Source organism: Diplotaxodon limnothrissa, linkage group LG18 (genome assembly GCF_057381915.1).
Source record: "Diplotaxodon limnothrissa isolate DT_005_m linkage group LG18, D_limnothrissa_male_GT1.1, whole genome shotgun sequence".
Taxonomy (NCBI): Eukaryota; Metazoa; Chordata; class Actinopteri; order Cichliformes; family Cichlidae; genus Diplotaxodon; species Diplotaxodon limnothrissa.
Window position 1 is genome coordinate 34847192 of NC_140613.1, and position 19387 is coordinate 34866578.

The 19387-nt window shown below is 43.1% G+C and overlaps 1 protein-coding gene across 1 annotated transcript; it reads right to left on the minus strand.

Annotated features, from left to right (window-relative positions):
- Positions 1-3301: 3301 nt before the first annotated feature.
- LOC146614053 (zinc finger BED domain-containing protein 4-like) lies at positions 3302-13650 on the minus strand. The gene is made up of 3 exons (XM_085378617.1): positions 12417-13650; positions 9234-9326; positions 3302-3444 (listed from the first exon to the last, which is right to left on the minus strand). Exons 1-3 carry the CDS (start codon positions 13231-13233, stop codon positions 3302-3304), a joined length of 1053 nt encoding a protein of 350 aa, XP_085234743.1. The 5' UTR covers positions 13234-13650.
- Positions 13651-19387: the final 5737 nt, after the last annotated feature.

The following is a 19387-nucleotide window of genomic DNA, read 5'->3' on the forward strand; positions in this document are numbered from 1 at the left end:
GGTCTTCCTTGGTCTCTTGTGTTCTGGGGGCCTCTGGATGTCTGGAGTTTTGATCTCCTCCATACCTGCTTCACACCCTGGAGGACGGGGCTGTGGCCCCCCCACACTCCCTAGCAGATCGTTACATGGAGAAACCTTTGGAATACAAGCGCGCTGATCCACACAGGTATGCACACGGGTGTTCACTGCTCGTAGACCCAAATTACACCTTTCTTGGCTGCTACTTCGAAGCACATCTGTCCTGCGTGCTGCACAACAACATTGAATATTTAGTATTTACTGCTGTTTACACTTAGCTAGATTAATGCGATGGTGTTGTGTTTAGTATGTTGCTTTGGGGGTTTTTTTGTCTTTTTTTGCTTGTTTTCTATTCTTCTCTCAACAGGTGATCCAGGAGATTTTTATTTTTTTTCTCCCCCCCTTTCTCACTGTCCCTCTCCCCTTCTGTTTTTCCTTTCCTTCCTCTTTCTTTCTCCCTTTCCTATCTCTCACTCATGTCTGTCCCGTCTGTAACATCTGAAAATAAAATATAATAAATAATAAAAACAAAGATCGACCAAATGGACCAATACGGCAATGCCACGATGATCCATTTGGCAAAGTAAATCCATTGGGTATCCTTGTTGGTCTTCAGACAACAATTCTGATGGCTAAAGAACCAAATGGGACAGGCGGGAAAAAAAAAAAAAAAATGAGTGAAGATTTGCAAAATAAATTTTATTAGTTTGAACATTAGATAATTTGTCTTTGCAGTGTATTCAACTGAATATGGGTTGAAAACCAAATCATTGCAAATCATTATATTCTGTTTTTATTTATGTTTTACACAACGTCTCAACTTCATTGGAACTGGGGTCATACACTTCATTGCCAGAAGTATAGACTCACCCAGTCTACACTTCATGAAATGGGTTTCCATGGCCAAGCAGCTGCATCCGAGCCTTACGTGATTATGGCATGGGGTTGTTTTTCAGAAGTTAGGTTTGGCCTCTTACTTTCAGGGCCTCTTACTATGAACACGGCGGTGTGTCCTAATCACATGAATGATTTCAAATGAAGGAGCACCAAGATGCAGCAAAAAAACAAAACAAAAAACAAGATATGTTATCTCCTTTCCTATCTGTGGAAAAATGCACCATGGAAACTGTATGGCTACACCTGGCATTGGGTTGATTGGGAGTGACGGCATAGAGAGAGAAAGTGATATCAATAGTAAGTGTGAAAGATTCGTGACATTTACAGTGTTTGGAGTTTATAGTTGGTTTGTAGTGTCGTTGTCTTTTTTGTTTGTTTGTTTTGTGCATAAAAATAATGGGGCCACTACCACATATAATACGCATTTAAAGATAAGAAAATGAGTCGTTACAAATGTTCACAGTAAAATTCGACCGTTTCCAACTCAAATTGTTTTTTTGTGTGAGTTAAGGTCATTAAATACAGTATGTCAAAAGTCAGAGATGTGAGATGGTGCTGAAAATACCAGATACCAAGGCAAGGTAAACACTTTTGCAAGGTAAAACACAGCGTAAGGTAAAATTAAAATATGAAGTCCAAAGTAGTCAAAAATGAGCAGTTATGCTGCAGACCATAGACTCCAGAGGGTTAATGCTTCAACATACTGTGGATGAGCAAATTTGGTGCAGCAAAACTCGTCTGGCCTGACCTCAACTGATAGAACACCTTTGGGATAAATTAGAGCAGCGAGTGCAAAAATGCAAAATGACCACAAACTGCTAAAGCTTGTGGAAAACCTTCCCAGAACAGTGGAAGCAGTTATAGCTGCAGAGGGTGGGCTGAGATATTAAAAACCCTATGGATTAAGAACTGAATGTCACTCAAGTTCATATGTGTGCGAAGGCAGATGAGTGAATACTTTATAATATATAGTGATTTTCAGTGAGCAAAGTGGTTTTCATGTTTTTGGCTGAACTTTGGGATAGATAAAATATTTCTTATGTTATGATTGTTACATTTTTGCAATCGCAATGTACAGTTTTATTTCTAATGGTGATTTTAAAAAAGGGTGAATCATAGATTTATATTTTATTAGGGCACCCTTCTCTGTCTGAGACAGACAGTATATTGAAAATAGAGGGAGGGAGGGACTGTTTACAAAATGCATGCTTTAAGCAAAGATCAGAATTTAACAATCATTTCTGCGGTATAGTAATGAGACAGAGGCTGTACAGAGCCCAGTGAGGAAAATGTAAAGAAGTGGAAGTGCTAGTTACAGTTAATGGTTTATTTTCTGTGATGTGGCTGGAAGAACCACAGAGGTTTGGGTTTTTTTGTCTTTCCATCATGCTTTCCCCTACCCCTTTTTCCCCATCCCCCAACAACTGAACCTCCTGCTGCACTCCCCACGACCCCTCAGGATCTCCAAGGCTCTACCAATGAGCACTCTACATCCGTATTCCTTCCCAGAGACAAGAACCTCCAGCTCTGGTGAAATCCTTCCCTCTGACAGTCATAATGCGCAACACCAATCACATGCTTGACACCAAATGATTCCACATCATAGAGTTGCCAAATAAAAAAAGCAAATAGTATGTAGAATTTCATGGTTGCTACCCCTGAGCATGATATCTGCCCGCCTAATGAAGCCATTTGCAAAGAACAAAAGACAAACAATTTTGATTTCTCATTCTACTGAAGTGAAATGTCCTTGCATCTTAGATGTTTTACTCTAAATAAAAGTCCTGGACAGTTGTGGTCATTATTGTCCTGTTTCACATTTGCAGCTTTACTGGAAGCCTTCTTTTGCATCAGAATAGAGTTGGGCCGGATATGCAGAACAGCATGCTCTGGATTAAATTAAATCAGCATAATGTCAGTATCAGTCACAACATGTCAGTTTTGGGAACTGAGATCATATTATATTTATATGGCATCATTTAAAGCAGTAGTTCCCAAACTACCGTACGCGTACCCTCGGGGGTACGCAAGTGGCTGTAGGGGGTACGCGTGGGTTGGGGTTGGAGTGGGGATCAAAAGTTTTAAAAGCCGAAATTTGCGCTAATGCAGTTTTTTTTGCCTGTCAAATACATGACTATATACCACCCTCTGGTGTTCAGCAAAAAAATAGCTCTGACAAAATACATGGGCGTGATTTGCCCAAATGACTGACACCTAACAGTTGAAGTTGCCTCCAAGCATTCAGTGCAGCGCGAAAATGGACAAGTGGTTAACAAGAAAAAAAGGCCCTACCACAGAGACACCGGCCACAACAACCAATAAGCTCATATCTGAAGATGCATTTTCCAGTGACCGCACAGGTGATTGTTCAACAACAATGTGTTCGTCAGATTTGGATGCTAGCAGTGCTAGCAGGGATGTATCTGTGGTTACTAGCCAAGTGGCTAGCATAGCTGGAGCCAGCCATGTGGAAAGTGATGAAGTGTCTGATGCGGAGCGTCAAAGTGGGAGAAAGCATGACAGCACGGACTGTAACACAACCTCATCAAAGAAGCGCAAATATGATGACAATTATATTTCGCTGGGGTTTACGTGTATAAATATTGGTGGATTTCCCCGGCCACAGTGTGTTATTTGTGCAAAAGTATTGTCTCAGAACTCAATGAAACCTTCACTTTTGCGCAGACATTTAGAGACAAATCATCCCCATTTGAAAAATAAACCAAGGGAATATTTTGAGCGACAGCTAAAATCACTTTCAACAAGTAAAACCTGCATTCAGGTGCCAGATCTTATGAATAAAAACAGACTACAAGCATCTTACATGGTCAGTTACAGAGTGGCTAAAAACAACAAACCCCACACTATTGTGGAGGACCTCATTCTCCCTGCTGCTTTAGATATGGTAGGGACAATGTTGGGGGAAAAGGCAAAAAAGACGATACAGTCCATTCCATCATCAAACAATACTGTCTTACGGCGCATCAATGCAATGTCAGAAAATGTTTTACAGCAGCTACTTCTGCGCATACGCCACAGTGAATGTTATGCAATACAGCTAGATGAGTCCACGGATGTGGCTGGCCTGGCGCATCTTCTCGTATATGTGCGCTACATTCATGAAGGAACCATCAAGGAGGACATGCTGTTCTGTAAACCGCTGGAACAAAGGACAACTGCCGCAGATATTTTTCAAAAGCTGGACACATTCATGAACACACATGGACTCGTGTGGGACAGATGTGTTGGCATCTGTACTGATGGCGCACGGGCCATGACTGGGAGACACGGAGGTGTGGTTTCGCGTGTGCAAGCAGTCGCGCCAGATGCCTCCTGGGTACACTGCAGCATCCACCGAGAGGCTCTTGCTGCAAAGGGAATACCTGTCCGTTTGAAACATGTTTTGGACACGAGTGTAAAAATGGTTAACTTTGTGAAAGCCAGGCCGCTGAACTCCCGCTTATTTGCTGCGTTGTGCAATGAGATGGGCAGCGAGCATGAGACATTATTACTCCACACAGAGGTTCGCTGGCTATCTAGAGGGAAAGTGCTGACCCGTTTCTTTGAGTTGAGGGATGAACTTAAAGGTTTCTTCAGTAACCATCCCTTTGAGCTGTCTGAACATTTGCATGATGAAGAGTACCTTACCTGCCTGGCTTATCTGTGTGATATATTTTCTCGTCTGAACGAGCTCAATCTCGGATTACAAGGCGTTTCTGCAACTATATTCAATGTTCAAGATAAAGTTGAGGCCATGATAAAGAAGTTAAACCTTTGGAAGAACTGCTTGGATACAAACAACACTGAAGTCTTTCCTGTGCTGCATGATTTTCTGTGCTCTAATGATCTCACACTATCTAAAAGTGTAAAGCGCGAATGTAACGTGCACCTTGAGGAGCTGGCGGTGCAGTTACGCCGATACTTCCCAGAGACGGACGGCTCAAATGATTGGATACGTCACCCGTTCACCGCCGTGCCTACTTCGTTATCACCGTCTGACCAGGAGAGCCTAATTGAAATCGCCACAGATGGATCTCTAAAAGTTGAACACGCTCAAAAGAACCTGGCGGATTTCTGGATAGGGCTGCGCACTGAACAGCCCGCGCTGGCTAAGCGCGCTGTCAAGACTCTGATGCCTTTCGCCACCACATACTTATGCGAAAAGGGATTTTCTGCTTTAACAAACATGAAAACAAAATACAGAGCAAGACTTTGTGTGGAAAACGATTTAAGACTCAGCCTTTCCCAAATTGAGCCAAACATTGAAGAGCTGTGTGCCTCTGCTCAAGCACATCCATCACATTAAATAAAGTTCTGTTTAATGAAAGTTCATGGCCTTTATGCTCTCGACAAAAAAGTGAATTCTAATAAATCCTTTGATACACTGCTAGTATTAAGTAGTAAAGTTTGTTATTAAAACTCTGTCATTACTAAAAAATATTGATAAATTCATTTGGTGGTGAGAAATAATCGACTGTGCAGTATTTATCTTTATGCATGCGATATTGCAATGTATTTATAGACACTAATTAAGAGTCGTTCGTAGTAGGGGGTATGCGGCTGAGGGTGACATGTCTCAAGGGGTACATGGCTGGAAAAAGTTTGGGAAGCACTGATTTAAAATAACCCAAAAGAAACAAAATAGCTGTGTGTCCTTATGCAGCCAGTTCATGTTCATGCAATCTTCAAGAAATAGAATCAACAGAATCTCTATAAGCATTTTTAATACCCACTGGACTTTACAGGAGGAACAATCAAGGTGCTAAAAGGAAAGTTGTTCATTTCTGGCAATGCAAGAAATACAGTCATATGAAAAAGTTTGGGAACCCCTTTCAGCGTGCATAATAATTCACTCTTCTTTTAAAAACAAAACATAATAGTGGTGTGGCTTTCATTTCCTAGTCACATCTGAGTACTGGGATGTTTTACAAAGTAGTATTTAGTTGTACAAAATTAAATCAAATGTGAAAAACTGTGCAAAAATTTGGGTACCCTTGTAATTTTGCTGATTTAAATGCATGTAACTCCTTAATACTAATTACTTGCAACACCAAATTGGTTGGATGAGCTCTTTAAGCCTTGATCTTCATAAACAGGTGTGTCCCACCATGAAAAACAGGAAGCCAAGGTTGTGTTTCTCTTTGACTGTTTGGCTTCTCCTCTGAAGAGTGACAGGATGGGATCATTAAGATAACTCTAAAAAGATCTACTCCCGCACCATCGAAAGCATCCTGGTCTGCTGTCCATCTACACCAAGCGGTGCAAGACAAAAGCTAGGAAGATTAGGATGGACCTCTCCCATCGCAACAATGGACTCTTCTTACTGTTGAGGTCTGGGAAATGCTTCCACTCCCTTAAGGCCAAAAAAGAGAGACTGAGGAGGAGCTTCTTCCCTCAGGCTATTAAGGTCCTGAACCAGGGGTAGGACTGGACTCTCCCACATACATCACCACACGTACTCTGGTTTTTTGCACACAAAATTTATAATTTCTTCTTTCTTTCTTCTTTCTTCTTATTAATAATTTCTTACGTGTAATTCTTATTTGCAGTTAAAATCTGTAAATTTTGTAGTAATCTGTAAATCTTACTGTCAATTCTTACTGCCATTTAATGGTCGGGCATTGCACAGCAATAAGCATTTCACCACATCGTACTGTGTAAGCTTCTGTGCTTGACAAATAAAATTTGAATTTGAAGATCTGAATGTTCAGTATCATGGTTCAGAGGAAGGTTACAAAAAGCTATCTCAGAGGTTTAAACTGTAAGGAGTGTAATCAGGAAATAGAAGGCCACAAGCACCATTGCTGTTAAACCCAGGTCTGGAAAGCCAAGAAACATACAGGAGCTGCATATGTGGTGAATTGTGAGAATGGTTACAGACAACCCACAGATCACCTCCACAGACCTGCAAGAACAGCTTGCCGATGATGGTGTATCTGTACATTGTTCTACAATGCAGCACAATCTGCACTCACACCACAAACTGAGTCGCTTGTTAGACTGTTGCTTATTATTATAAGTTCCTTATTAGACTCAACTGGTTTCTCTCAAAATGTAAAAGAACCCACCCACCACTTTAATCACACTCTGGATCTTGTTTTAACATATGGCATAGAAACTGGACATTTAACAGTGTTTCCTGAAAACCCTCTCCTGTCTGATCATTTCCTGATAACATTTACATTTACAATAATTGATTACACAGCGGTGGAGAGTAGACTTTATCAAAGTAGATGTCTTTCTGAAAGCGCTGTAACTAAGTTTAAGAATATAATCCACCCACTGTTATCATCTTCAATGCCCTGTACCAACACAGAGCAGAGCAGCTACCTGAACGCTACTCTAAGGTCGATTACCTTGTTAATAATTTTACCTCCTCACTAAGTACGGCTCTGGATACTGTAGCTCCTGGAGAAATATTTTGCTGCTTTATAAGAAAGCCCTCCGCAAAGCCAGAACATCTTACTATTCGTCACTGATTGAAGAAAATAAGAACAACCTGTCACGGCTGCCGGGGTGAGCCATGTGGTGTTGGAGGAAAAGGACTCAAAATGCAGGCAATGACTGATGATATGAGTGACGTTTATTTACAAGTGGCGGAGTGACAGAACAGACAAAGAGGCATGACAAATAACTGAAGAAACCTAAACTGGGGAAACTAAGAGCAAACCTGAAAATAATGACGAAACGGGGTGAAGGGCACAGAGACGCAGACCATAGAACCAAAACACCATGAAACGCAGACGAGTCGACAACGAGCACAGACCGACACCCACTATATATACACACACGAGGAGACCAGGTAATGGCACACAGGTGGGAAGCACAGCTGATTCTAATACACAAGATGACCTGAGGGCACAAGCTGAACACAGTGACAACAGACACAGACCTTCAAAATAAAACAGGAAATCCACAACACAAACTCGGGGACACGAACAGGGCACAAGGGGAGCACAGAGAACCAGACAAGACGCTGAACTAAACAGACAGATTCACAAGCAGACAGTGTGACACCATAGACAGACCGAGGAAACACAGAGAAGTGGGAGCAGGCAGGCATAGAACAAAAACCCTAACAAATGGCAAACCTTAACAAACGATATAACAGAATAAACAAGCACATAGAATAATACAAAGAAACACAAAACACTGAGTTGACAGACTCAGGACCATGACACAACCCCAGGTTTCTCTTCAGCACTGTAGCCAAGCTGACAAACAGTCAGAGCTCTGTTGAGCCAACCATCCCTTTAACGTTAACTAGTAATGACTTCATGTAATATAGTAATGACTTCATGAACTTCTTCAGCCTCCCTGGGAAAGTCTATGCCAGGGTGCTGGAAAGGAGAGTTCGTCCGCTAGTCGAACCTCGGATACAGGAGGAACAATGCAGTTTTCGTCCTGGTTGTGGAACACTGGACCAGCTCTTTATCCTCTCGAGGATACTTGAAGGTGCATGGGAGTTTGCCCAACCAGTCTACATGTGTTTTGTGGACTTGGAGAAGGCATTCGACCGTGTCCCTCGGGGTGTCCTGTGGGAGGTGTTGCGGGAGTATGGGGTGTCTGGCCCATTGCTACGGGCCATTCGATCCCTATACAACCGTTGCAAGAGCTTGGTTCGCATTGCCGGCAATAAGTCGGACTCGGGAGCTGAGTGTAAAAGCGAAGCTCTCAATTTACCGGTCGATCTACGTCCCTACCCTCACCTATGGCCACAAGCTGTGGGTAGTGACCGAAAGAACGAGATCGCGGATACAAGCGGCAGAAATGAACTTCCTCCGAAGGGTGGCTGGCCTCTCCCTCAGAGATAGGGTGAGAAGTTCGGCCATCCGGGAGGGGCTCAGAGCAGAGCCGCTGCTGCTCCACATCGAAAGGAGCCAGCTGAGGTGGTTCGGGCATCTGACAAGGATGCCCCCTGGGCGCCTCCTGGGTGAGGTGTTCCAGGCATGTCCCACCGGGAGGAGGCCCCGGGGCAGACCCAGGACACGCTGGAGAGATTATATCTCTCGGCTGGCCTGGGAACGCCTTGGTGTTCCCCCGGATAAGCTGGAGGAGGTGGATGGGGAGAGGGAGGTCTGGGCCTCTTTGCTTAGGCTGCTGCCCCCGCGACCCGGCCTCGGATAAAGTGGATGAAGATGGATGGATGGATGGATGGAACTTCTTCACAAATAAAATTTTTATCATTAAAGAAAAAATTACCAATAATTATCCCACAGATGTAATATTATCTACAGCTACTCTTAGTAGTTAAGTTAGACTCTTTTTTTCTCCAATTGATCTTTCTGAGTTATCTTCAATAATTACTTCCTCCAAACCATCAACGTGTCTTTTAGACCCCATTCCTACAAAACTGCTCAAAGAAGTCCTTCCATTAATTAATTCTTCGATCTTAAATATGATCAACCTATCTCTAATAATCAGCTATGTACCACAGGCCTTCAAGCTGGCTGTAGTTAAACCTTTACTCAAGAAGCATCTCTAGACCCAGCAGTCTTAGCTAATTATAGGCCAATCTCCAACCTTCCTTTCATATCAAAAATCCTTGAAAGAGTAGTTGTCAAACAGCTAACAGATCATCTGCAGAGGAATGGTTTATTTGAAGAGTTTCAGTCAGGTTTCAGAGCTCATCACAGCACAGAAACAGCTTTAGTGAAGGTTACAAATGATCTTCTTATGGCCTCTGACAGTGGACTCATCTCTGTGCTTGTCCTGCTAGACCTCAGTGCATCGTTCGATACTGTCGACCATAATATCCTATTAGAGCGATTAGAACATGCTGTAGGTATTACAGGTACTGCACTGGTTTGTATCATATCTATCTAATAGACTCCAGTTTGTGCATGTAAATGGAGAGTCCTCTTCACACACTGAGGTTAATTATGGAGTTCCACAGGGTTCAGTGCTAGGACCAATTCTGTTTACATTATACATGCTTCCTATGGGCTGACTGTAGCTCAGGAGATAGAGCAGGTCACCTACTGATCGAAGGTTGGTGATTCAATCCCTGGCTCCTCCAGTCTGCATGTCAAGTATCCTTGGGCAAGATACTAACCCCAACTTGCTCTCCGATGCATCCATCGGAGTATGAATGTGTGTGAATCAGAAAGCACTGAGTGTAGATAAAGTGCTTGTGAGAATGGGTGTGACTGGGTGAATGTGGCATGTTGTATAGAGCGCTTTGAGTACTCCGGGAGCGTAGAAAACCGCTGTATAAGAATTAGTCCATTTACCATTTACCTTAGGCAGCATCATTAGAAGACATAGCATACATTTTCACTGCTATGCAGATGACACCCAGCTCTATCTGTCCATGAAGCCAGATAACACACACCAATTAGTTAAACTGCAGGAATGTCTTAAAGACATAAAGACCTGGATGGCTGCTAACTTTCTGCTCCTGTCATGGTCCCCGTGTCTCGCCGGCTGACTCTGTGTCAGGCCACATGTTTGTTTTCGGTGCTCATCGCGGGCTCCCGCTGCTGGCCCACCTGCTCTCATCACCACACCTGTTGCTGATTTCAGCAGATTGCCACACTACTTAAGATGGCAGACCTTTGCTAGTCTTCGCTGGATCATTGAGCTATCAGCGTCAGTCAACCTGCGAATCTTCAATCTGCAATCTGAGAGTTTTGTGACTTTCTGCTAACCTGATTTTTCTGTGTGCGTAGATCATCCCTGAAACTGTTTGGTTTTGTATTGGACGGATGAACGAGAGGAGCGGCTGTGGAGAGGAATTGGCATATTGTAAAGGAATACCAAGGAATACCTGGTCTGCGCTTGAGTCCGTTAAAAGAACCTTGTCAAAACAATCCAGCCAACATGGACTCAGCAGGACAGGACCCCGTGGGCCAGGCTCTGGCCGCTCAGGAAGCCGCTCTTGCCTGCCATGAACAGATGCTCATCCAGCTACGGAACGACATTGCCGCATTAACTCAGGCCTTTGCCCAGTTAATACCGCTGGAAGGAAATGTGCAGCCGGGAAGCCCTCAGCCAGCTAACCCCGCTCCCCGGGCGACGGCACCCACTGCAGCGACAGTTAGCCCTCCTCGGGCTGCTCTATCCCTGGACGGACCCCTGCCCACGCCTGAAGCATTCTCGGGCAAGTCTGAAAAGTACACCGTTTCCCTGGCTCAGTGTTCTTTAATTTTCTGTGAACAACAACATTTTCACAATAATGATGGAGCAAAAATCACTTGTTTTGTTCAACTTTTTAGAGGCCGTGCGCTAAAATGGGCCCAGGTTGTGCTAAGCTCTGACCCATTTCCTATACTGACTTTGTCACTAAGTTTAAGAGTGCGTTTAATCAAGGCACCGGGGCTGAGGCCGCTGCTCTCCGTCTCCTGAACTTCAAACAAGGTAAGCGGAGCATGTCCTACTATGCTATTGACTTGGATAGCGTGGATTTGGACTGAGGAGACGGGATGGAGCCAGGAGCGCTAAGGAGCGCTTTGTTAAATAACATCTGTGAGGAATTAAAGGATGAACTCATGATGCATGATCTACCTGCCTTCTTTAATGATTTGATGTCCCTGTGCATTAAGGTTAATGAACGGTTGCAGGCTCGCCGGTCGTAGCTAGACTTGTAGTCAAGACCGCCTAATCCGAGACCAAGACAAGACCAAGACCAGAGGGTATCGAGACCAAGACAAGACCAAGACCAAGTCGAGACGAGACCAAGACCGAGACCGAGACCGGGACAAAAAAAGACTAACTTTTGTGTGCTTTTGAGGGCTGACATGATGGTACTGACTGGCCCCAAAGTCATCTGACAAAACAGCGATCACCTCCAACAACTAAAATATGAAATATGTAACTGGTTTCAGTTATACTTTATATATAGATAAAATTGTAACATCAAACTGAAGATTATAAAATTGAAATTGCATCATGTCCTATTGTAGTAGTACTAGCCAAATTACACTGTATGATACCAACTTCCCTAAAATGGATAAGGCCTGTCAACACAAAGTGATATGCAGATGTTATTTAAAAGTCAATGGTCACATTTATTTAGTCAAACAACACCATTTTAAGTAAAATTCTGTAATCAAACAATATAAAGACATGTGCACACCTCACAAGAATCAGATGCAAACTACAAATATTACATACCAATACAAATTGTGCATTAATAAGAATAAGAACAAGTGCTTAAAAGATTCTGGCATCTTGATGTCTTCAGTGGCATGAGATTACAACACACTGCCAATGAAATCAAGCCTGTTGTTCAGTAGGGCAGGAACAATAGAACACAGACATTATGAACAAATAACAAATATCTTATGAACAAATATATAATGAACAAACAGCATATTTTCAGAGAGGAGTGAGAGAAAACAGTTCACATTTTAAAACAGTGATTGATTGCACTTCAAGAAAACTAAAGATTGCAACATCTTATAGCCTAGCCGTGCGCGGTGGGGTCTCATTTGAATGCCTCCTCTACTAAAAACCCTCTCAACAACAATAACAATAAATTATTATTATTATATAGTCACCTATTAATGACTTTTTAAGGTCATCTCTGAACCTCTTCAGCGCTGGTCCGGTTTCACCATTTTGGACATCTAAATCTACCCAGGTCAGTCCAAACTGGGGGTCGAGCATGGTGGCAAGGAAGTAGATCCGATGGCTAAACGGCTCTTCTGGATCCTTTTCGTCCATGCAAATCTGCCTGAAAATTCCAGAGAACCGTTTCTCTAAGGATCTTTTCAGTGCCCTGACTATAGTTACGGCCTGGGGCATTTGTACTTCCATCTTTATAAGATGATTCTTCAAGTCCAGAACAGTGGGGACCACCATGCTAATCGTCACCTGATGATCACCTTCTGTAAGGTCTGTTGCATCAGAAAAAGGCTCAAGCAAAGCACAAAGGTCTTTCAGCTGAGCCCACTCTCGGGTTGAAAACACTAAATTCTCTGTATTGCTGCACATTTCAGTGATGGCCCCGTGGTCAAGTGTGATCAGAGCTTTTAACTGTCTGTAGGTGCTATTCCAGCGGGTGTTGTTTCCTGCTGGGATGGACTTATTGGAGCCAAAGTGTGCCTCAAACAAGTCTTTGTGGTTACTACTGCTGTGCAGCAGGTTTGTAAACTTGCTGGCTTTGGCAATGGCTCTAGCTATTGCCTTTACCTCTTTCATCCCATCACTGATTACAAGTTGCAGCGAGTGGGCGAAGCAAGAAAGACGTTCACCCGTTGACCATGGATCAGAACCTTCTGCATCCTCCCACATTGTTTCATCATCGAGGTCATCACTGCTGTCACCTTCAGGGTGCTCTACTTCTGGCATCCTGACTTTAAAGGCCCGCTTCATATTGGATGCATTATCCGTCAGAATGTAGCTTATTTTATGGCCAATGCCATACTCCTCAACTATTCTATCAAATGCTGAGGCGATTCGTTCGCCGCAGTGCTTCCCTGTGAAACGCCTACAGTCAGGCAAAAATTATTGTAAACTGTAAGAGTCCTTGTTCTTGCAGGCAGCATGAGCAGTAACTCCCAGGAAAGTACGAAGCCTCCGGTCAGACCAGAGGTCTGTTGTTATTGCTACATTTGGCTGGACTTCCAGGGCTTTGATTATGTCACCCTTCAATTTAGTGACAAGGTGAGGTATCAGCTTCTCTGTCAAAGTGGTTCTAGACACAGGAGTGTATTTGCTATCCAAGACATTCAGGAAGTGTCTAAAATGTGGATTCTCAACGATAGACAGGGGGAGAGAGCATCCAACTATAAGGTCCACTTCCTTACTCCCATCCTCCCTTCCTTATCTTTTAGAAAAGAGCTTGTTAAAAAGCCAGGTGGTTTGTTTCAGAATTCACTAATGAAAGAACTCTGTATTCTATGTCTAGGAGTGTATTTTTCTGGGATGATCATAAATTGTAACTGAAGAGATAAACTACACAAAGGATACTTCTTTGCTCACAAGGCAGGAAGACGTTTCCTTATTTGGTCTGTACCGGTTTGAACTGAGAACCTGCTGACACACGAACCTTTTTTCCTCTATATAAGCTGTTGTGTACTAAATAAACCTTTGAGTTGATTATGGGAAAGCAACCTGAAGCAGTCTGTGTTTCCTTGTTCTCCCAAGCTACTCCCGGCGCTGTAACTAACCCGCTGAACGGCATACCTGAGTGTTACTTTGAATAATTAGGAGTCTTATAAGGAAAGGACAAAACTCTGCTTATCGCTCACGCCACGGAGGAAACCCGGGATGGAAATTTCCTTCAAATTTGGTGTCAGAAGTGGGATCCTGACGAAGGTAAATATGCGTCTTTTATATTTATATAAGACCGTATTATACCTCTCTCAGTGATCAACCTATAAAAGAAACGGGATATGCTGACGAAGTTTCACTTAGTGATCCAGAGAGATACACTGACGACTTCCTTAGTCCCCGAATAAAGTAAATTAAAAGCAGAAAGACACAGGAAGTTGCCTGTTGTATTGCGAGAAGCTGCTCGTTAAGTGAGAAGTTGCTCACCCAAACAAAAATTGCTAGCAATAAATTTAAAGTAACCTCAGCTGTGCCACAGCAAAATACTAACATAAATCCTTCAAAGCGTGTAAACCCCTCTGGAAATCACTGAACATGGGTCAGAATAATTCAAAGACCACAGACAGGTCCGAGAAAAAATCGAAATCAACTGTAAAACCAAAAAAATATAAAATATAAAGTTTCAAATAACGGCTCAGTACGCCTCCCACTTCCGGTCACGTGCAACTCACGTCCGCGAATCGGTGAAGACTTCCATGATTACGTAACCAGAACATGCGGAAGTACTTACGTGACTGACTTTGTTTACAACTTAAGAACTGTAAGTACAATGCATTCTAATCTCTTTTCGGAGCCCTATCCCGAACGATTATCACCAGAAACCAGGTCAGTAGAAATGTTGAATACCATTTGCGATAAGAAAAGTAGTCTGCTTAAAAAGTCCTGTAGAAAATATATGATAGAATGCCGCGACGTGATACATCAAATGTTACCACTATGGAAAAAGGGACCGGAACCAGGTGTAGATGCTTTTACATCAAATAAAACTAGTGCAGGCTCTAGCATAGAAAATAAATCTACCGCAGGAAAAGCTAGTCTTGCATGTTCAGCCGTTCAGCCTACAGCCCCACACCCTTACGATGAGACCGAATTAATAGTCGCTGTAGCAGCTGCACGTAAACAATGTCAGCATTCTGATCCAACCAGCTCAAAAGAAAGCGACGAAAAACCTGAATCACATGCAACGGATCTTAGACACCTAATTGAACAAGATCAGGAAAAACAATATATACGCCGCAAGGAAGAATTAGCAGAACATAAAAAAAAGAGAAAAACTTTTGAAAGAAGAATGTGAGGAACTTATGAAAAACAATTTAGACGACTATGAAGAAAAACTTTTGCATCAGGCAGTGTCCACGATAGACACCCACATGAAACGCCACGATATCGTAGCTAGAGGGTTAGAGGTAGCTAAAGAAATACCTGTTACCCGAACTTTAATAAAGACTTATCTAAAAGGAAAAAAGGAAAAACAAAGCCGGAATGACAAAGGTCCTCACGCCAACACTCGCGGTAGTAAACAAACAGAACCAAAATCTAGTGACGTCAATGACACTTACCCCTTTATGATAATAGGAGATCAGTGTTGTATTCAGCCCCCTAAAATCTCAGAATTAGTGACAACTATTAAAGAGCTTCCCGATCCTCTTAAAAATCCTACAGCCTTTGTCTCTGCACTACAGAGAAGTACCAGATATCACCATTTGGGTGGTCCGGATTACAGGTACATATTGTGTCAATGCATTCCTGGAGTAACCGAGTCACAACTCATAAGAGAGATAGGTGAATTAGATCCAAAGCATGATAAAGCATCCACAACTGCAGAGTTTTTGTGGGTAAATAATGACACAATCACCGATTTCTTTAAGAATCTAAAGAAATTCCTGCTAACAATGTCCAGAGACAAAATTGATGAATTTGTGTATTTCATTTAACACAAAGGGTGAAATGTTTGCTGACACTGATAACAGCTTATGTTTTCTCTGCCCTATGTACCGACCTGATGGAGAAGGAACAAGCCTCTGTGTCAGCTGGACGCCTCAGCAGAGAATGAACTCAACATCCTTTTTTCTGGTATTCCACGTCACACACTGTGCCAAAAAAAAAAAAAAACGTGTACAAATATAACAAGCCACACTTTTGTTTCTCTCACACTGTTCAACAACATGATAACTGCTCACACAAGTGAAGGTCAAACAGTGATTTTGTCACATAACTCAGACATAGGTTACGACATATGTCGACACATAGATCTAACCTACCTTATATTGACTTTACACCTCATCACGCACAGCTCATGAAATGCAACAAGCCAGTATATGTCAGGCAATGTCCCATTTCTGCCGAAAAAGCCTCAGCTCTAGATGTCATCATAGGAGATTTATTGACTACAGGAGTAATAAAGCCCACACTCCTGTCAATTCTGTGCCAAAGCCTAACAAACCTGGCGTATGGCGTTTCACACAAGACTTAAGGCAAATTAATGCAGTCATTATGCCTCTGCCACCGCTCGTTCCAGACGTTCGCAGGATATTGACATACATTTCCATCCACATTTTACTGTGGTGGATTTATGCTCTGCCTTTTTCTCAGTGCCTGTGCATGAAGACACACAGCCGTTATTTGCATTCACACATAGAAATAAGCAGTACACTTGGACCCGTTTGCCCCAAGGCATGGTAGACAGCTCTGCTGCTTTCTCAATGGTGGTCCGTGCTACCCTGGACAGCTTCACTCCTCCAGGACTGCACCCTGATCCACACGTGGATGACCTCCTCCTCTGTGCTCCAGTGAGGAACTATGTCAAACTGCTACACACATGCTTCTCCAGCACCTCCAACAGACTGGCCACAAAGCATCGGCAAAGAAAATGCAGTACTGTCAGACTTCTGTTCAATATTTGGGATTCACACTGTCTCACGGAAAACGTTCCATGACTGCAGACAGGGTCAAAGCTGTGACCTCCGTCCCTCACAGAAGGAAATGCTGTCCTTCTTAGGCATGGTGAACTATTGCAGACAATGGATACCAGACTGTTCTTTTCATGACCACATTCTGCGTGACTGTTGTCAACCTGCACAGATGTACTGGCCCAAGAGCATGGCAGTGGCTACCGTCCAGTAGCCTTCTATTCAAGGTGCTGTCCGTGGTTGTTCAGGAATGCCGGCCTGCCTGAGGGCAGTAGCAGCTTGCTCTATCATGATAAGGGACTGCGAGAAGCTCACACTCTCACATGACACTATTCTACACACCAATCACCAGGTCACGACCATTCTAGCAAACATAACTACACAACATATGCAAATCTCACTATAAAAGCGAGCAGCACACCCAATTCGCCAGCACATTTATTGATCCTATGCTGTGTTCCTCTGACCGACAGGATGGCTCAGACAGGCTTGACGATCATGACTGCATGACACGTATACAGGAATCCACAGCACCACGTCCAGATTTAGAGCAAACACCTATCCCAGACTCAGCCACGGTTTATGTGGACGGGTCCTGTTCAAGGCCGAATGACAACTCATTTCTTTGTGGCTATTCAGTGGTGACATTGCCTGACATCATACTAGAGGCTCACTCATTACCATTTCACTCAGCACAAAAAGCAGAACTCATGGCTTTAATACGCGCCTGTGAGTTACATGTGGATAGGCGTGTGACAATTTACACAGACAGCCGCTATGCGTTTGGCGTTGTACATGACTTTGGCACATTGTGGAGACAAAGAGGATCTAGATCTGCTGATGGAAAACCGATTGCTAATTCTGATCTTATTCAAAGACTTTTGCAGGCTATACAGCTACCATCGGCTGTTGCAGTTGTGAAAACGAAAGGACACAGTACAGCTGACACAGACGAAGCAACAGGTAATGCCCTAGCAGACGTGACAGCCAAGGCTGCAGCTGCATCACAGCTGCAGCACCTCCACAGGAGGTATTATCTGTGCCCGTACAGCTGCCACTTGTTAAACTCCCAGACTATTTAGACACAAATGTTGATTTAAAATTCATACAAGAGCAAGCCTCTGCATAGAATAATGACTGTACCTTAGATGACAAGGATGGCCTATATAAAAATCTTGAGGGTTTCATTGCCCTCCCATCTTCCCTACTGCCAGTCCTTGTCCGACATTTTCATGTCGGACAAAGAGGGGTAATAGGGGCAATAAAATCAGGATTTGTAAAATCAAGATTTGTAAAATCAAGATTTATTTGTAAAATCAAGATTTGTAATTGAGAAAACATTGCATGCAGTAAAAAGCATATTAGCAACTTGTTTAACATGGGCACGAACTAATGTAGGAAAACCAAAAGCAGAACATCAGCATTTACCACAACCAGATTTTCCATTTCATACATTACAAATTGATTTTACACACATGCCAGTACAAGGAAGCATCAAGTACTACCAGGATCAATTTAGTAAATGAGTAGAAGCTTATCCAACCTCAAAAGAAACTGCAGAAGTAGTCTATCAAAAGTTGAGCAATGAAATAATACCCAGATTCGGAATACCTCACCAAATTAACAGTGATAGAGGACCTTCATTCACATCAGAAGTAATTCAAAAGTGTGCTAAAACTTTAATGACCTGGATCAAATTACTTCCTCAAGTCCTCTGTGAGATTAGAATGACTCCATCTGCAGTAACCAAATTATCTCCATTTGAAATAAGACCGTTTCCAACACCATGGTCAGCTTCCAGAGGGGCACCGCTATTAGAAGGTGATGTATATTGCATTGTCCGACTATGTTCACAATCTGGTAGAAACACTGAATAATAACTATCAGAAAGTTTGTCTCTCTCAGCCTCTCCCCTCCACAGTTCCACCAGTGGAGACCAGGAGATGCGGTGTTGGTGAAGCCGCTAAAACCAAGGACACTTTGGGAGGCCGCGCGTGTTCCAGCCCCAGACTGTACTGGCAGTGACGAAGAACCAGCATCCTCACAGACGGACAACCTCAGTGGATTCATGCCAGCAGGGTTAAGACCAGCCCAATCGGACCATCTCAGGCGTCGGATCAAGCAGACGACATCTCCGGCGAGCCAGCGCCAGGATCCAATGTACATACACACACGCAATTACTGATTAACACACAACGCCTGAAAGAGCCAAGGCTCAGAGCTCTTTGATCCTTCACGTGAACAAGAACAAGGTACTCAACATCCAGCAGGAACAGAAAGCCGAGAGTACCACATGATGTCTAATCTGATAAAGCTAGACTCATTCCATCCTGATAATGGAGAAAATGAAATGCCCATTGTCATCATACGACGCTTATTCAATGTCTCTCGAACCTGGGACCAGGCCAGGAGACGACTGAAGAACTGTTTTTCCTATATATGTTCTTATATATTTAGGTTATTTATCATATCTATCGCATTAACTTTAGGATTTTTCTTTGCTA

What these genes read in the sequence shown, in the direction of transcription:
- LOC146614053 (XM_085378617.1), bottom strand. Translation starts at nt 13,233, where the DNA reads ATGAAGCGGGCCTTTAAAGTCAGGATGCCAGAAGTAGAGCACCCTGAA. An exon ending in CCTTAAAAAGTCATTAATAG is followed by an intron (nt 9,327 to 12,416) that starts GTGACTATATAA and finishes TGATTATTAGAG; the next exon opens with ATAGGTTGATCATATTTAAG. An exon ending in GTCTAAAAGACACGTTGATG is followed by an intron (nt 3,445 to 9,233) that starts GTTTGGAGGAAG and finishes GTTGTGTTACAG; the next exon opens with TCCGTGCTGTCATGCTTTCT.